Source organism: Balaenoptera acutorostrata, chromosome 9, assembly GCF_949987535.1.
Source record: "Balaenoptera acutorostrata chromosome 9, mBalAcu1.1, whole genome shotgun sequence".
Taxonomy (NCBI): domain Eukaryota; kingdom Metazoa; phylum Chordata; class Mammalia; order Artiodactyla; family Balaenopteridae; genus Balaenoptera; species Balaenoptera acutorostrata.
This window is the reverse complement of record NC_080072.1, coordinates 94,371,448-94,390,807: the sequence shown is the minus strand read 5'-3', so window position 1 is coordinate 94,390,807 and position 19,360 is coordinate 94,371,448. Positions and strand designations below refer to the sequence as shown.

Sequence of the window (19,360 nt, the reverse complement as noted above, 5' to 3'; positions counted from 1 at the left end):
AGTTCAAACACATTCTAAAGATCTATATTTTTTACTCCCCTCCCCCATGTTTTGTGTTTTTGACGTCATGGTTTACATCTTTGTGTCCTTCCCTTAACTGTTTATTGTATTTATAGTTGATTTTACAATTTTTGTCTTTCAATCTTCATACTAGCTTATTTAAATGGTTGATCCACAGCCTTTACCATATATTTGCCTTTACGAGTGGGATTTTTTCTTTCCTATAAATTCTTACTTCTTTTTGTAGCCTTTTTCCACTTAAAGAAGACCTTTTCACATGTCTTATAAGATCAGTTTAGTATTGATGGAATCTTTTAGTTTTTACTTGTCTGAGAAGTTCTTTATCTCTCCTTCAATTCTGAATGATAACCTTGCTGGGTAGAGTATCCTGGGTTCAGGTTTTTCCCTTCCAGCACTCTAAATATATCATGCCACACCCTTCTGGCCTGCAAAGTTTCTGCAGAAAAATCTGCTGATAGCTTTATGAGGGTTCCTTGTATGTGGCTCTTTGTTTTTCTCTTGCTGAATTTAAAATTCTCTCTTTATCATTAACTTTTTGCCATTTTGATTATGGTACATCTTGGTGTCAGTTTGTTTGGGTTCATCTTGTTTGGGACTCACTGTGCTTCCTGTACCTGGAAATCTGTTTCCTTCTTCATCTTCAGGAAGTTTTCAGCAATGATTTCATCAAATACATTTTCTATCCTTTTCTCTCTTCTCCATCCAAATTCTAGTATGCTTGATATGGTCCCATCGGTCCCTTAAAAGTCCTCATTTTTAATTTTTTTTTTTTGCTATTCCGATTGGATGATTTCCATTATTCTCTTTCAGATTGCTTATTTATTCTTCTGTATCACCTAGTTTGCTGTTAATTCCTTCTACTGTATTTTTCATTTTAGTTATTGTATTTTTCAGCTTTTTTATATTTTTTAGTTCCTTGTTAAAGTTCTCACTGTGTTCATATATTCTCTTCCCAAGTTCAGTTAGCATTCTTATTACTATTACTTTGAGCTCTTTATTTGGTAAATTATTCAATATTTATCTCTATTTCATTAGAGTTCTTTTGGGGGGCGAGGGTTCTTGTTCGTTCAATTGAAACATATTCCATTGTCTTCTCATTTTGCTTATCTTTCTCTGTCTCTATGAAATTAGGTGAAATGGTTACCTATCCCAGTCTTGAAGGGGTGTCCTTGTGTGGGAGCATCCTTATACAGTCTGCTTGTGCCCAGTGGCTTTAGTGGAAGAGCTGAATCTGAAGCAATCATGGGCTAAATCTTCCCCCAGGGTATGCTGGCAACTACCACCTTGGTAGGAGGTAGGGCTGGAGATGGAAGGGCTAGGGCCTGAGACGTGTAAGCCAGGGCTTCTCCTCTGCTCAATGGCAGTCACTGCCTTCTCAGGGATGGGAGTGGGGTTCAAGGGACTGGAGTGGAAGTCCTGAGGGTTGGGTCTGAGCCAGCTCCATTCCCTTTAAGTGTGCACACTCTCCTTGGCAACAGCACCTCCACACTAGCACAGCCAGAGCAAGAGGGGCCAGAGCAGGTGCCTGATACGGACTGGGTTGCATGCTGGGGTGGTCCCAGCAAGCTGGTCAGAGCCCAGGCAATTTTCAACCTGCTGCCTCCATGTTCTTCCTGGGGGTAAGCAAGTGTGTGTGTGTGCACTCCCAAACAGCAGAGTCTTGGTTTCTTACAGCCTTCCTGTAAGTTCCATTGGTTTTCAAACCAGCTAAGGGGACTTGTCTTCCTGCTGTTGGACCCCAGGGCTGAGTTGCCCAAAATGTGACTTGAACCCCTCACTCCCCAGGGAGGATCACCAAGCCCATGATATTCCCCTCCTCCTCTGTGTCCCCATGCTAGGAGTGTGGTTCCTGACCCAATTGCTTCTTCTCCCTTTCTACCTGACTACATGTGGATCTTTCTTTATAGCCTTGGTTGTAGAACAGCTTTTCTGCCAGTCTCCATGTTATTTGCAGCAAGAGATGCTCCACATATAGATATATTTTGATATGTTTGTGGGGGAGGTGAGCTTCACATCCTCCTACTCTGCCATCTTGATCCAGTATTCTGGATTTTGACCATTCTAATAGGTAGGTACTGCACCTCATTGTTGTTTAAATTTGCATTTCACTGATGACATATGAAGTGGAGCAGGTTTTCATATGCCTATTTGTCATCTGTATATCTCTGATGAGGTTTCTGTTAAGGTCTTTGGCCCATTTTTAGTCAGGTTGTTTGTTTTCTTATTGTTGGGTTTTAATATTTCTTTGCATATTTTGGATAACAGTCCTTTATTAGATGTGTATTCTGCAAATATTTTCTCCAAGTTTGTGGCTTATCTTCTCATTCTCTTCACATTGTCTTTCACAGAACAGTTTTAATTTTAATGAAGTCCAGTTTATCAATTATTTCTTTCATGAACTGTGACTTTGATGTTGTATCTAAAAAGTACCCAAGGTCATCTGTGTTTTCTCCTATGTTATTGTATAGGAGTTTTATAGTTTTATGTTTTACATTTAGGTCTGTGACCCATTTTTGGTATATTTTTGTGAAGAGTGTATGGCATGTGTTAGGATGTTTTTTTTCTTTGCATGTGGATGTCCAGTTGTTCCAGCACTATTTATTGAAAAGAGTACCTTTGCTCCATTGTATGGCCTTTGCTCCTTTGTCAAAGATCAGTTGACTATATTTATGTGGGGTTTTTTCTGCACTCTCTATTTTATTCCATTGATCTATTTGTCTATTCTTTTTCTGAATCTACACTGTCTTCATTACTGTAGCTTTATATTTTAAGTCTTAATGTTGGGTAGTGTCAGTCTTCCAACTTTTTCTTTTTCAATATTGTATTGGCTATTTGGGGAATTTTTGCCTCTCCATATAAACTTTATAATCAGTTTGTTGATATTCACAAAATAACTTGCTGGGATTTTGATTGGGATTCCATTGAACCTATAGATCAAATTGGAGATAACTGACATCTTGACAATATTTACTATTCCTCTCTACAAGCATGGACTATCTCAACATTTATTTAGCTCTTCTTTGATTTAATTCATCAGAGTTTTGTAATTTTTCCTCATGTAAATCTAGTACATATTTTGTTAGATTTATACCTAAATATTTAATTTGGGAGGGAGGGAGTGCTAATATAAATAGTATTGTGCTTATAACTTCTAATTCCACTTGTTCATTGCTGGTATATAGGAAAGTAATTAACTTTTGTATATTAACCAAGTGTCCTGAAACCTTGCCATAATCACACATTAGTTCCAGGAGGTATTTTTGACAATTATTTTGGATTTTCTACATCGATGATCATGTCAGATTTATTTCTTCCTTTGCAATCTATATACATTTATTTCCTTTTCTTGTCTCATTGCATTAGCTAGATCTTCCAGTATGTTGTTGAAAGGAATGGTGACAGAGAACATCCTTGCCTTCTACATGATTTTGTTGGGAAAGTTTAGAGTTTCTCACCACTTGGTATGATGTTAACTGTAAGTTTTTTGTAGATAATCTTTATCAAGTTGAGGAAGTTTCCTTCTATTCCTAGTTTACTGACAGTTTTTATCATTAATGAATGTTGGATTTTGTCAAATGCCTTTTCTGCATCTATTGATATGATCATGTGATTTTTGGAAACAGGTTTTGTTTTTGTTTTTGTTTTTTGTTTGTTTTTGGCCATGCTGCATGGCATGCAGGAATCTTAGTTCTCTGACCAGGGATTGAACCTGTGCCTCCTGCATGGAGTTCTAACCACTCGACTGCCAGGGAACTCCTATGGAAACTGTTTTTTAAAAGGCTTTTATTCTAGTTTTCACGCTCAGTTTGGCCAGCTCACTTTTTAATTCTTTTACTTTTAAATTCTTTTTTGTGCTTTGTTGTTACTGTAAAATGGAGATAATAATTTACATATGCTAAAATGCACAGATCTTAAGTGTACAGGCTGATGCATTTTGAAAAATGTATACATTCATGTAACCTAACCAACATCCCAATTAAGATACATTTCCAAAAATTTCCTTCATGTTCTTTTCCTGTTCTGTTTAACACATCTTTGCCTTTAGAATTTCATATAATTGGAATCATATACAGTATGTACTCTTTTGTGCCAGGCTTCTTTTTCACAATTAAGTGTTTTTATAGCTACTTTATTTATTTATTTATTTATTTATTTTTGGCTGTGTTGGGTCTTCGGTTCGTGCGAGGGCTTTCTCCAGTTGCGGCAAGCGGGGGCCACGCTTCATCGCGGTGCGGGAACCGCTCTTCATCGCGGTGCGCGGGCCCCTCACTATCGCGGCCCCTCCCGTTGCGGGGCACAGGCTCCAGACGCGCAGGCTCAGCAACCGTGGCTCACGGGCCCAGCCGCTCCGCGGCATGTGGGATCCTCCCAGACCAGGGCTCGAACCCGTGTCCCCCGCATTAGCAGGCAGACTCTCAACCACTGCGCCACCAGGGAAGCCCAATTAAGTGTTTTTGAAATTCAAATATGTTGTTATGTATAACAATAATTCTTTGATTTTTATTGCTGAATGATATTTTATCATATGGATATTACACAACTTGTTTATCCAATCTCCTGTTTATGAACATTTCAGTCACTTCCAGTTTGGTACTATTATGAATAAAGGTACTATGGACATTCTTGTACAAGTCTGTTTATGGATGCACACTTTTCATTTCTCCTGGGTAAAAATCTGGGAATGGATTGCTGGGTATTAAGATATGTGTATGTTTAACATATAAGGAACTCTCAGTTTTCCAAAGTGGTTTTACTACTTTGTACTCCCACTTTGTATCTATATGTGAGTTTGGGTTGCTTCAAATCTTTTCCAACACTTTATAAAGTCCTTTAAATTTTAGTCATTCTAGTGGGTGTGTAGTAATATCACACTGTAGTTTTAATTTGCATCTCCCTGGTGACTAATGATATATTGGACATTCATATATCTTATTGTAAAGTATCTGTTCAAGTGTTTTGCCCTTTTAAAAATGAGCTGTCTTTTTCTTAATGATTTGTAGGCATTCTTTATACATCAGGTTATGAATAATCTTGTAAGATATATGTATTGCAAATATGTTCTCCCAGTCTGTGGCTTACCTTTTCATTTTCTTAACAGTTTTTTGAGGAGCAGAAATTTTTCATTTTGATGAAGTCAATTTATCAATTTCTTCTTTTATGTTTAATGTACTTTATGTTCTGTCAAACAAATTTTTGCCTATATCTAGGTAGAAAAGATATTCCCTTATGTTGTCTTGTCTCTAGAAGCATTAAAATTTTAGTATTACATTTAGATCTTTGGCTGATGTGGAATTAGTTGTTGTATATAAAATTAAAGTCAAGGTTCATTTTTTCTATACAAATATCCATTGTTTATCACCATTTATTGAAAAGACTGTTCTTTTCCCAGTGAATTGCATCAGCACTTTTCTGAAAATCAATTGACTCTGTGAATTTGTTTCTGGACTCTCTTATACTGTTGCGTTGATATATTTGTCTACCATAAGTTTTCTCAATTTCAGCACTATTGACATCTTGAGCCAAATAATTCTTTGTTGTGGGGAAGTTTGTCCTGTGCATTATAGGATATTTAGCAGTGTCCCTGACCTCTACTCATAAGATGCCTGTAGTACCCATCCCCTAATTGTGACAACCAAAAATGTCTCCACACATTGTCAAATGTCTCCTAGGGGACAAAATTGTCCCTGGGAGAGCCACTGCATATCCTTTTGCTAACACCACATGACTTGAAATTATATAGTATAAGGTCTCCAATTCTTTTTCAAGATTATATTAGTTATTCTAGCTCCTCCACATTTCTATACAGGCATACCTCAGAGATATGTGGGTTTGGTTCCAGACAACTGCAACAAAGTGACTATCACAATAAAGAAAATCACATGAATTTTTTGGTTTCCTAGTGCATATGCAAGTTATGTTTACACTCTATTGTAGTCTATTAAGTGTGCAGTAGCATTATGTCTATAAAACAATTTATACACTTTAATTTTAAAATTCTTAATTGCTAAAAAAAATTGCTAACCATCATTTGAACCTTTAGTGAGTGTAATCTTTTTGCAATGGTAACATCAAAGATCACTGATCAGAGATCACCATAACAAATATAATAATAATGAAAAATTTGCAATATTGTGAGAATTACCAAAATGTGATACAGAGAGATGAAGTGAGCAAAGGCTGTTGGAAAAATGGTGTCAATAGATTTTCTGGATGCAGGGTTGCCACAAACTCAGTTTGTATTAAAACACAGTATCTGCAAAGCACAATAAAACAAAGTGCAATAAAATGAGGTATGCCTGTACAAGCTTTAGAATCAGCTTATCAATTTCTACAAAAAAACCTGTTGAGATTTTGATGAAATTATGTTGAATCTGTAGATCAATTTGGAAAGAATTAACAACATAACAATTATTGAATCTTCCCATCTGTCTTAGTCAGATTAGGCTGACTATTTTTATTATTTCTCGTAATAAAAATAGCAGGGACTTGGTGGCTTAAACAGTAGAAATTTATTTCCCACAATTCTGGAGGCTGGGAAATCCAAGATCAAAGTGATTGATTCCTGGTGCTCACTTCCTGGATTGCAGATGGCCAGTTTCTCACTGTCCCTATATAGCCCTTGTAGGGCTGCCATAACAAAATACTACAGACTGGGTGGCTTAAACAACAGAAATTTATTTTCTCATATTTCTGTAATCTGGAAGTGCAAGATCAAGGTATGCCTAGTTTGTTTCTCCTGAGGCCTCACTCTTTGGCTTATAGGTTGCTTCCTTCTTGCTATGTCTTCACATGACATATGTGAATTTGTACACATACATCATTGATGTCTCTTCCTCTTCTTATAAGGATACCGGTCCTATAGGATTAGGGCCCCACTCTTATGACTTCATTTATCTTAATTATCTCCTTCAACGCTCTATCTTCAATATAGTCACATTAGGGATTACAGCTTCAGTGTGTAAATTTTGAGGGAACACAATTCAGTTGATAACATAGGAGGTTATCAGTTTTCTAAAGTATGTTTCAATGAGCCAGATTTTGGCTTTGTTATTTTCTTTCTTTTGTCTGTTTTCTATTTCATTCTCTTATCCTCTTATCTTTATTATTTCCTTCCTTACGCTTACTTTTTTACTTTGCTCTTCTTTGTTTATTGTCGTACAGTGGAACAGTAGGTCACTGATTTAAGACCTTTCTTCTTTGTCTAACATAAGCACTTAAAACCATACATTTCCTCTAGGCACTGCATAAGTGACACTGCACAAATTTTGATATGTTGTATATTTACTATTTTTCAGTTTTAAATATTTTCTAATTTCTCTTGTGATTTCTTTCCTGAGCCATGTATTATTTAGAAATGAGTTGTTTGTTTTAAATTTTTGGATGTTTTCTAAACTTTGTATTGCTTTTGATTTCCAGTTTAATCTTGTTTCGGTCAAAGAACATACATACATATGATTTCAATAATTTCACTCTGATTGAGAGATGTTTTATGGCATAGCATATGATTTATTATTGTGAAAGCACCATGTACACTTGAAAGGACTGTATATTCTGTCATTGTTGGATGTAGCATTCTGTGAATATCAATTAGATTAGGGTGGTTGACAGTATGTTCAGATTATATTTTTACTGACTTTTTTTTGGGGAGGTGGTCTCTTGTTCTACCCCTTCCAGAAAGGTGTTAAAATATCCTGCCACTATTGTAGAATTGCCTGTTTCTCCATTTTATTCTTTCAATTTTTGCCTCATGTATTTTTGAAGCTCTGTTATTACGTGCATACACATTTATGATTATTATGGCTTCCTGATGAGTTGATGCTTTCATCAGTATAAAATGACCCTCTGTGTAATGAGATCTATTTTGTCTGATATTAATAGCCACTCCAGCCTTCCTATGGTTATTTTGCACTATGTCTTTATCATTTTGGGCTGCTAAAACAGAATACCAAAGATTAGGTGGCTTATAAATAACAGAAACTTATTTCTCACAGTTCTAGAGGATCGATGTCCAAGATCAGGGTGCCAGCATGGTCAAGTTCTGGTGAAGGCCCTCCTCTGGGGGGCAGAATACCAACTTCTCTGGTATCCTTATATGGTAGAAAGAGGACTAGAAAGCTCTCTAGGGCCTCTTTTATAAGGGCACTAATTTCATTCATGAGGGCTCTACCCTCATGACTTAATTACTTTCCCAGAGGCCCCATTTCCTAATACCATCACATTGGGGGTTAAGATGTCAACATATGAATTTTAGGGGGACAGAAACATTCAGTCCATTTTCCACCCCTTTTTTCCAATCCATTTACATGTGTTTTTATATTTAAAGTGCACCTCTTGTGTATAACATAGTTGGGTCTTGCTTTTAATTTTATTTTGTTAATTTGTGCCTTTTGATTGGAATGTTTGATCCATTTAAAGTAATTATTGATATGGTTGGATTTAGGTCTCCCATTTTATGATCTGTTTTCTGTATTTTTCTGGTTTTTTTGTTCCTCCTTTTTGATTTTTTTTAACTCCCATTTAAGATTACCTATTGACTTTTTAGCTATGTCTCTTACATAATTTTCTTAGTGGTTACACTAGGGATTAAAATATTCATTCTTAACTTTTCACAGTCTACTTTTAGCATTAGGACTGTACCCTCCCATGAAATGTAGTAATCTTGCAATCACTTAGTTCAATTTACTAGCCCCTGCTGTTGTCTTATGTATTCTGTTTTATATACTCCATGCGAAAATATTATAGTTTTTCCTTTACATAAAAATATGTAGCCTGTTATAAAGCCAGTTCAATTACTTTATTTCAAATACTGAATGTTTTAAGTTCTAAATTTTTCATTTGGTTTTTGTTTGTATTTTCTAATTATCTGTTGAGGTTTTCCAGTTTTTCATTTATTAATGTATGTTTTCCTTTACTTCATCAAGCATAGTTACCATAGACACTTTAATTTTTAAAAAATTTTTATTGGAGTATAGTTGATTTACAATGTTGTTTTAGTTTCAGGTGAACAGCAAAGTGAATCAGTTATGCATATACATATATCCACTCTTTTTTTTTTTTCCAGATTCTTTTCCCATATAGGCCATTACAGAGTATTGAGTAGAGTTCCCTGTGCTATACAGCAGGTTCTTATTAGTTATCTATTTTATATATTTTAGTGTGTATATGTCAATCCCAATCTCCCAATTTATCCCTCCTCCCCCTTATCCCCTGGCAACCATGTCAGGGGATAAGGGGGAGGAGGGATAAATTGGGAGATTGGGATTGACATATACACACTAATATAAATAAAGTAGAAGTAGAGTCTCCATGACTCTACTTGTTTTGTAAATAAGTTCATTTGTACCCTTTTTTTTCAGATTCCACATATAAGCAATATCACATGATATTTGTCTTTCTCTGTCTGACTTACTTCACTCAGTATGACAATCTCTAGGTCCATCCATGTTGCTGCAAATGGCGTTATTTCATTCTTTTATATGGCTGAGTAGTATTCCATTGTATATATGTACCACATTTCTTTATCAGTTCCTCTGTTGGTGGACATTTAGGTTGCTTCCATGTCTTGGCTATTGTAAATAGTGCTGCAATGAACATTGGGGTGCACGCATCTTTTCAAATTATGGTTTTCTCTAGGTATATGCCCAGGAGTGGGATTGCTGGGTCATATGGTAGTTCTAGACACTTTAATGTTTTTATCTGATAATTCCAACATCTTGATCTGGCCTATTGATTGTCTTTTCTCTTGAGAATGAGTCACATTTTCCTGGGTCTTTATATGTTGAGTAATTTTTTATTGTATGTTGCACATTATGTTATTTTGTTGAGACCCTGGATTCTGTTATATCTAAAGGGGAGAGAGGTGTGCGTGTGTGTGTGTGTTGATGTTCTTGTTTCAGCAGCAAATTAATTTGGTTATATTCAAACTGCAAACTATTTCTTCTAAGGTGGGTAACAACTCAAAGCTCAGATGATTTCTTTTGTCCTTTCTGAGGTGCTTTGTGTCTATGGTATAAGTCAGCCAGAGACTTGGGCAGAGTCTACACAAGAACTCAGGGATCCTCTTCTCTACTTATCTCCTTTTCACAATTCCCTTTCTCACTCTTGAGTGGCTGTATTTAAATATCCCAAGCTCTAGTTTATGGTTTATCAGTCCAGAAACCTGGTTGGTTTTCTAAAAGTGCTTCAACCTCCCTGTGTCATGCTGAAATTGTGGCCTGTTGTCTGAGTAATGCTGCAAAAGTGGGGCACACGCCCCTTCTCAGAACTTTCTTTCACATTTTGATTCCCTTTTAAAAACTATGTTCAATCTTCAGACACTTCAAGTAGTTGTTTTTATTTTGTCCAGAGTTTATAATTGTTATCTGTTGGAGGATAGGTTTTTTAAGATTTTATTCCTCCACATCAGAAGCAGTACTCTTGATTGATTCACTTTTTAGGTTTATTTTAAAAGTCAACACCGTATCAGTAATATAGAAGGAAAATGAGTATCACTTGCTGTGGACTGAACATAAGCATAAAAATAACAATGATTATTATTTATTTTTTAATCTGAAAGTAAAAATAGATAAGAACTATAAGAAATAAATTTTTAAAATATAAATTCCTTTATGAGAAAAATAAAACTATTTTTAATCTGTCACTTTTAAAAGAGAAAATCAGCTCTAGTATCTTAGTTTAAGACAAAGATGATATCTTACATCATTGAATGGTTCAGATTTTTAGTTTTTACCAATAGAGAGATTCCAAACTGACACGTGTACATGGATGGAAATGGCAAAAGATATATCATAGCTTTTCTAGTATGGCTAAATACTGCTAACCAAGAAAGTAAACAAAAATGTCACTTTAACAAACTTTTGCTTCAAGAAATCTCCCTCAGGGAATCTCTAGAATTTGCTCTGAAGGTGTAGGCTTATTTGGTAATGTCCACAGGCTGATGGAATAGGGGCTCTTTAACTACCCTATCCAGTTTGAACAATGCATATTTAGCATTTGTAAAACTCAAAACATTCAAGGGTCAGTTCATAATGTCACAATATTTTCATGTTCATCAGATGAGCTCAGAACCAGCTCATTCAGAAACAAGTCATAGTGTTGGTTTGCCCTCAGCCCATTCTCTTTGTCTTGCCAATGAAATAATGAGATTTAGCATAAAATAATAGTCATTGGGGTCACTGCTCATCTTTTCATAAAGCTGAAGGAACAAAAGTTGAGAATCCTCTACTTCAAATAACATGACTAACAATTTTAAGCTGAGATACTTTCCCAAAGCTTTTTAACTCCTTGGTACTAGAGCTCCTTGATTTGCAGAAACCAACTCTCTAATCTGCTGGCCCCAGTAATGCAATACTTACCTGTACTCCCAAAAGACACTGTCACCCATTCTATAGGGCTGCAGCTCCTCACAAAAAATGGTTGGATTCCAGACAGTCTATTCAGCACCCCATTCCTTTGGTTTTAAATTGCTTGCTATGGATTACTCTGGAGAAGTCTAAGAGACAATAAATTCAACAATTGTTTCAGACCTTCAGAGTTCTTACCTTTGTCTCCTCAGGTCTGAAATTCTAAACTCTTCCTCCAACGGGGAAGAAAGCCCCATTCAACTTCTGCCCTTAGCTTTTACCCCTCAGGCAGAGACCATCAATTATTACCTGCCCGCCCCCCCTCCCCCCCCCCCCACTCCCCCGCAACTCCACAAAGCTCCATCTCTTCAGGGATGGCCTTGAGGCACCTAGGCCTTAAGTGCCAGTAGAGGTTGGCTTACAAAAGTGAAAAAGCTACAGTCCCTTAAGGGCATGGGACTCAAGGCAGGGAATTCACTCACTCTAGGGTACCCTCTATTCCCTCTGGCTGTGTTCTTTAGAAATGAAACAAATTCTTGTGACTGATGCATGCTTATCAGACATAGCTAGTCTGAAAGACTTTGGGAAATACTATGGTAAAATTCTCTAGGATCATTGCTTAAATTAAGTTCAGGATAAAATGCTCCATAAGGAGGGTGAACACGTAATTTATCATCCAAACCTGGAAGTTTGAGGAAGGTGGAGCTACTAATAATCATGTGGGGAAAATACGGGTAAATCAGAATTGCACCAGGCAAACTGGGACCTGTGCTTACCCCAACTATACCTGGTCTTCTGAGTGCCTGGACTCCCACTGTCTTCCTCTCAGCCTTCCCTGTCTTTCTCAACTCAAATAGCACCTCCTCAGAGAAGTCTTTAGAGGCTGTTTCTTCTCTAATTATTCATCTTTCCCAGACTGGGTTTCCCTAAGCCAGAATCTTATCCTTTACCCAGGCTACAGAAAGAGAGCTAGATTGCTTAGCTTAGAATCCTGGCTCTACCTTTATTAGTAGAGAGACTTTGGGCAAATTAACCTTTCTGTGGTGGTTTTCTTATCTGTGAAGCAGGTAGTAAATAATAATAGTACTTACTTGTGAGGATAAAATGAGTTCATATATGCAAAGCACTCAGAACACCACCTAGGCTGTAAGTGCTCAGTACTGTTAGCTATCACTTCCTCTAAAAATATTATTTTTCCTACCAGAGTCAAGTATCAGATCACTAAAAAATTTGCATTTCTAAAGGCAAAATTGTACGTTACTTTTGCCTCATCTATTGTTTCAAATCCTGATATTCTGAGGAGGATATTTTCCTTCAGTGGTGGTCCTGAGTGAAAAAAAATGTAAGTCACCTGAAGTCCCAATTTATGTCGCAGTACTTGCTGCATTATACAAGTTTCTATTTGCTTTTCCTGGGTGGCTTTCTGGTTTTTATCCTAAGCCATGTTTTTGGTTTCTGTAGCAAGGCCCCAGCTTCCACACATGTGGAAAAAGAAGGTCCCACCTGCCATTTCAGTAAACAAAGGATGTTGCAGCCATAAAGCCATCAGCCACTATAGCCCCCGCTGGTGTGCCCTGAGGGGAATTCAGGATGGAGGAAAACAGGGTACTGGCCCTAGATAGTTAAGATGCATATCAGAGGAATAATTTCAGTGAGCCCAGACTTGCATCTTTCCATACCTAGAAAAGGACTAAAATCATCTTGAGATGTCTTTACTTTTAACTGAAGTATAGTTGATTTACAATACCGTGTTAGTTTCAGGTTTACAACATAGTGATTCAATATTTTAATACATTGTACTCCATTTAAAGTTATTACTAAATAATGGCTATATTTCCCTGTGCTGTACAATATATCCTTGTTGCTTATTTATTTTATACATAGTAGTTTGTATCTCTTAATCCCCTTTTTTGCCCCTCTTCTCTTCACTCTCCCCACTAGTAACCACTAGTTTGTTCTCTATATCTGAATCTGTTTCTGTTTTGTTATATTCATTTGTTTTATTTTTTAGATTCCACATATAAGTGATAATGTAGAGCATTGGTCCCCAACCTTTTTGGCACCGGGGACTGGTTTTATGGAAGACAATTTTTCCACAGATGGGGGTGGGGTTGGTTCAGGCGGTAATGCGAGTGATGGGGAGCAATGGGGAGCAGATGAAGCTTCACTCGCTTGCCCGCCACTCACCTCCTGCCGTAGCCGGGTTCCTAACAGGCTGCGACCGGTTGGGGACCCCTGACGTACAGTATCTGTCTTTGTCTGACTTATTTCATTTTTCACTTAGTTTAGATCTGTGATTCGCAGCTGGAGGAGAATTTGCCCCTTAGGAAACACTTGACAATGTCTGGAGACATTTTTAATGGTCCTACAACTTGGCAGGGGAGAGTTACTGGCATCTAATAAGTTGAGCCTCCACAACAAAGAATTATTGGGCCCAATATGTTAATCATGCCAGATGAAACTGGAGGTTTGTCCTAGATACTAATATGTTACCAGTTATATGTATTGTAAATATTTTCTCTCAGTTTGTTGATATTTTCATTTTTCCTGTGGTACCTTTTGATGAAGAGAAATTCTTAATTTTAATGTAATTTAAGTTATCAATCTTTTCTTTTATGGACTGTGCTTTTGTCTCTGATTTAAGAAAGTTCCCCTCTGCCCTAAGGATAGAGACTCCCCAGTGAAGTGTCTCAAAAGTTTTAAATTTTGCTTTTTTACACTTAAGGCTTTCATTAAATTTGTTTATAATGTAACAGTCCAAAACTAATTTTTATATGAAGAACTGAGGACCATTTACTAAAAGTCCATCTTATCCCCACTGGGTTACAATGTTGTCAAAAATCAAGTTTGCAAAAATGGACTTATTTCTAATTGTCTATTTTCACCTTTCCATCTGGAGGCTAAAGTTGTTTTCACTTTTTATTTTACTTTATTTAATTTATTTATTATTTATGGCTGTGTTGGGTCTTCGTTTCTGCGCAAGGGCTTTCTCTAGTTGTGGCAAGTGGGGGCCACTCTTCATCGCGGTGCGCGGGCCCCTCATTATCGTGGCCTCTCTTGTTGCGGAGCACAGGCTCCAGACGCGCAGGCTCAGCAGTTGTGGCTCACGGTCCCAGTTGCTCCGCGGCATATGGGATCTTCCCAGACCAGGGCTCGAACCTGTGCCCCTGCATTGGCAGGCAGATTCTCAACCACTGCACCACCAGGGAAGCCCTCACTTTTTTATAAAAGGAAAATTGAATCCCAAGATTTCAGTAGGTTTTTTTTTGTTTGTGTTTTTAGTGTTTCTCTATATTTTCTAGAGAAACAAAAGGAAGGAAACCTGATGTTGTTATTTTGAATACCAGAGCCAAATATTTCTCAAATTAAAATGAACTCATTAACTTTACTGAAAGTTGTTTCAATTCTCCACAAACTACACTGCCCATAGTACACATTTCAGAAAGGTTGGAAACACATTTGTTTTTCAACTAGCAAAAGAGAGCCTTTTCTGAAACCTTTTAAACACCTATATTTAACCTTACACATAATCTAACTCTTTCATCTAGGGGTTATAACAGAAATACCCATATTCTTTCCTCCATAGTAAGAAAGGCCATTTTCCTAACTGCTGAGAAGCTGGCTCTTAAGGACATTTCTGTCTAGATCATTCCTGGAAAGGAATCCATAGCTCAAACAACAGTCACACCTGTTAGTCAGCCTCAGCCATCAGCTTTCAAATCCAGTTGCTCCGAAGCCAGTGGCAAAACTATTTACGGAGTGAAGCAGAGAAGAAATATAAGTATACATTGCTTTCTTTTCCCTTTTTTCCTTTCCGAACATTTCCCCTTCATTCTCATTTAGCCCACACAAGCTCCACACCAGTATTCAATAACATTGAAATGGGATCATTTCATTAAAACAAACTATACTTTGGAATTGAGGTAAATCAGAGGCAGAAATACAAATTCATTGACTCAGAAAATAATTTAGCATTGGGACAAGAAGTTTTCCAGGAGAGAGAGGAAATTTTTTCTTTGGGAAAATACTCTGGAAACGATTCCTTTTTTAAACAAGTCAATTATTTGCTACTGCTTGTTATTATTTCTTTTTTCCTGAATATTCTTGAAATGATTATCAACTAATAACGCAATTATTCTGGAGCCTTCAAGTATGGTTTTAAGGACAAATGAGAAGGGATTTTCTGTAGTGACGTTCCACGATACCTACTTTTGATATTTGGTCACCATGAAGATTGCCAACTGATGGCCAAGCAATGACACAGAGTATTCATTAAATACTCTGGTGGGACAGGGGGTCTCTAGCTGATTACCACGTCCAGGACCAAGTGGTAATTAAACCCAAGGGGGCTAAGAGGATTTACCAGATCTACGGGTCTCACATTATAACAAATTTATTAGATCTGGAGCCCTGTTTAGAACCATATAGCAGAAAGACACTTAATCAAAACTCAGGGGCCTGTATTTACAAAATGGCTATGCATACCTCGTTCAGATATATGGGTGGAGAAGGTCTCTGGAGGTCTTTTAAGGAAAATTTCATAAACAAGAGTTACAGGTTTCCACCGCATTTAAACACATTAAATAAGCAATTTCCTAAAATGAATGTGCAAAGGCAAACAAGTTGCTCCAGAGACATGGTAAAGACACACGGAAATAGAGCTTTCTAGCAATGTAGAAGTATGCAATGCTGCAAAGAAAGTGGACTGAGAAATCAACTTATTTTGCTATGACCCCCAGGTTGAGGCCAGGAACACACGTTTTGATTACCCAGGAGGAAAAAAAAAAAAAAAAAAGTCAAAGCCACAAGCATAAAGAGTCCTACAACCACCAGACATAAACACACAGCCTGCTGAACGTGGAAGATTATGATCACGCAGCCAGTTTACCTGCCAGGGAAAGGAGACCCCCCTGAATCTCCAGGTGCAGGAAGTAGCAGCAGTCGTTGTCTAGGCTCCTGAGAGTAATCGGGTCTCCCATGGGAGCTGCACCTGATCTGTATCTGTTTCCTTATGCCTCAAGCTGTGCTCCCTTGCAGGCTAGAAACGCCTGCAGGCAAAACATCACAATCACATGGAGGACAATGCCAGCAGCACAGGAAAGGCCACCATCCACATAAAAGTCACACTGAAGGTGCTGCCCAAGGGCTAGAGCAGGGCAACCAGATAAGCACTACCCTCTAAAAGAGGCCCTTCCTTCCCCAGCCTCCACACAGATTTGGACCAGCCCAAAGTGTGCCAAGTGGATTGTCATTGCGATACACGTGAATAAACGGGAGACAGGGTTTAGCAGTTACAATCTCCATCAAATTGTTGAAAACACAATCCAATTGAGGGCACCTTAGCTCTTAATGGGCCATCATAAGCATCTGGCTCAAACTTAAAACACTATAAAATTTTAGTTTGAACGCCATAAAATCTAAAATGGGAAAACTGGGCAATTCTTGCTCCCCCTGCCCAGGTCGGTGTTAGGGCACTTCCCTGAGCATCAGTGAACACAGGCTCTGGTCCGTTTGGTTAGCTTTACCCGTCAGACCACTCCATTCAGCCTCCGCCTTTCCTTTTCTCAAGGATGATAAATTTTTCGTGTCACTGGACTTGGAAACGGCTCCAGCGCCAGGTGGAAAACCCTCTATTACGCGGTCCCTAGACAGGTTCCCCAAATGGGGAGCAGCCTGAACTCGTCTGTGAGGAGTCTTGAGCCGGTGGTGAGTCCTAGAAATAAGCAGGTTTGAGGGACGACGGCAGAGAAGGAGACTTGGGAAAACAGGGTCCACACTCCACAACACCATTTCCTGGACGTCAACCGCCCGGAACACACCGCTCGGGCGCAGACGCTGACCGCTAGACGCGGGCGGGGCCGCGGTCACGTGACCGGCGCCGGGTCATATCCCGGCGTACGCGGGAGCACGCAGAGAGCGGCTCGGCCCTCGGCCGCGCGCTTGGCGTGCGCGCGCAGGCCGGGGGCGGAGCGTGTGGGCTGAGCCGCCGGCGCGCGGCGGGGCGGAGGCGGGGCCCTAGCGGGGTGGAGGGCGGAGGCGGGGCCTCCTTCTCCACCTCCTCCTTCTCCTTCTCCTCCTCCTCCTCCTCCTCCTCCTCCTCCTCCGGCGAGGCTGGGCTGGCCGCGGCGGCGGGAGGCGGGTGACCCGCGGAGGGGCGCCTCGGCCATGACTGCGGAGCTGCAGCAGGACGACGCGGCCGGAGCAGCCGACCGCCACGGCTCGGTGGGCCCCGCGGCGGCGGGCGGGAGCCGGGGGGCTGGCTCCGGGTCCCGCGGGAGTAGGCGGTGCGGGGCCGGGGCGGGAGCGGCGCGGGGCGCGGGCGGGCGGGCCTGCGGGGCTCGGGCTCGGGCTCGGGGCCAGGCGGGAGGGGTCTGCGGAGGGCGCCCGGGCCCGGCTGGGGAGAGGGCGGCGCGCCGGCCGGGGTGAGCCCCGGGGCTCGAGGAGGAGGGTGAAGTCTCTGCAAGGCTCGGTCGCAGAGATTGAGGACTCTCTTCGGGTTCGGGGACGGGCTGAAGTTCGAGGGAGATTAGCTAATTTGGAAAATCAAATATAAAGGGCTGGACGTGGGCTGTCTGCATCAGGGATCTCTAAGAAGAGCACTCCTGGCCCCCCACCAAGGGTGAGAAACTTCCTAAAGGGGCAGCTTTGGTGGTTTTTGTTTTTTGTTTTTGTTTTCGAATCCGTTTTAGGGCAGTGCTGTTCTAAGAGTCTAAAGCAGACTGAAGTTATCTAAGTTAAAGCCAGGATTTATCTACACCGTGTGAAAGACCAGGGGTCCTTGTTACCACTTAATGCCTTCCACACACACCCCTATTTTTTTAAGCAGAAGGCAGCCTTCCCAATTACTGCATTCATCACTCTAGATTTTTAAGGAAGGGGGAGGAACAGAACAGCGCGATGAATACAAGGTATGCTGATAATGCTTTCCCTTTTCTGTTATCTAAGAAGATTGAAATCAATACGAGGATTTCTGGGCTAAGGTGGTGAGAGTAAAAGAATACTGGTTTGGGAGAAAATCAAACGGCTAATGTCTGTGCGAAAAAAACTTGGGAAGTGGGCAATTTGAGGAAGTCTTCTAATGTTACTTTGGAATGTTATAACTTAAGACTACTTGTCACCCGTCAAGTGCTGCGCTGTTTCAAGACAGAATTGGAACCCTGTACCAAGTATTTAAATGCGAGTTTGAAAGTGAGGAATTTCATAAAATATTTACAGTACAGAGCTGTCAGAGACTTCCACGTGAGAAACCTTCTATGCCTTTTTGTTTTTCCTCTTCAGGCACTCGGGAGACCAATAGTGTGTAAAGTGACCGCACTTACTTTTTAAACTCCTGTAGTAAAAGATACCTCCGGGTCGTGGACTCCAAAATGAAAATAGGCAGATGGTGTTTCATGTGCTGATTTGTAATAGAAAAATTGTTAGGTGTTTACCAATGCCTGTTGGAACCTGAGTCAGGATTTTCTTTGGTTTCAGAGATCAGTTCTATTTGTTTTTAGGACAGTGAGTTAAAAACAGGTGGGAAAATCTTAGCTTTGAGACAGTCATGTTGATATAGTCATGAAGAGACTATTTTAAGGGAGAGCAAGTCATTTAAATTCGTTGGTTGACACCATGTGCCTTTCGGTCAGCAGCAGCTGCATTTACCTCTGCCGCAGTTTGATAGGTGACCACTGTCTCAGCACTCTGTTTAAGAGTTCATATGTGAGGTGTTTGATGAACACTTGTATATAAGTCATAGCTATTTTTGGAAGGCTTTGGAACTCCAGTGGCTGTGGCTAGCTGGAGGACCCTGATTCCTGGCAACCTGCAGAGTGATGACATTTACTGTTCTTCTCAGTGATTCGCCCCATACAGACAGATGATAAGCTTGGAATGCTTGATAATGTTTGCCCTTTTTGTTTTTGCTAATGTAAAATGCTTGAAGTTAGCAGGCTAGGCTGAAGGAGTCTTATATGAGGAAATTACCTTTCACATCTCAGAGGAAAGATTTTAATATC

General features: G+C 39.5%; 1 protein-coding gene and 1 long non-coding RNA gene across 11 annotated transcripts in view; one reads left to right on the top strand and one right to left on the bottom strand.

Moving 5' to 3' along the window:
* Positions 1-10,661: 10,661 nt before the first annotated feature.
* Positions 10,662-16,802, bottom strand: LOC103011991 (uncharacterized). The gene is made up of 3 exons (XR_450145.2): positions 16,252-16,802; positions 15,052-15,111; positions 10,662-11,512 (listed from the first exon to the last, which is right to left on the bottom strand). It is a non-coding gene; the product is annotated as an uncharacterized LOC103011991 (long non-coding RNA).
* Positions 16,803-17,472: 670 nt separating this feature from the next.
* The window catches only part of USP28 (ubiquitin specific peptidase 28), a 58,711-nt gene continuing 56,823 nt past the window's right edge, over positions 17,473-19,360 (top strand). For 7 of the 10 annotated variants that reach the window (XM_057552603.1, XM_057552601.1, XM_057552597.1 and 4 more), the window contains exon 1: positions 17,473-17,585. In XM_057552603.1, coding sequence (XP_057408586.1) covers positions 17,529-17,585 — 57 coding nt within the window. In that variant the 5' untranslated portion in view covers positions 17,473-17,528. Of the gene's footprint in view, positions 17,586-17,829; positions 17,983-18,008; positions 18,272-19,360 lie in introns of those variants that run through there. The other 3 variants (XM_057552598.1, XM_007171991.3, XM_007171990.3) reach the window with 3 other exon arrangements.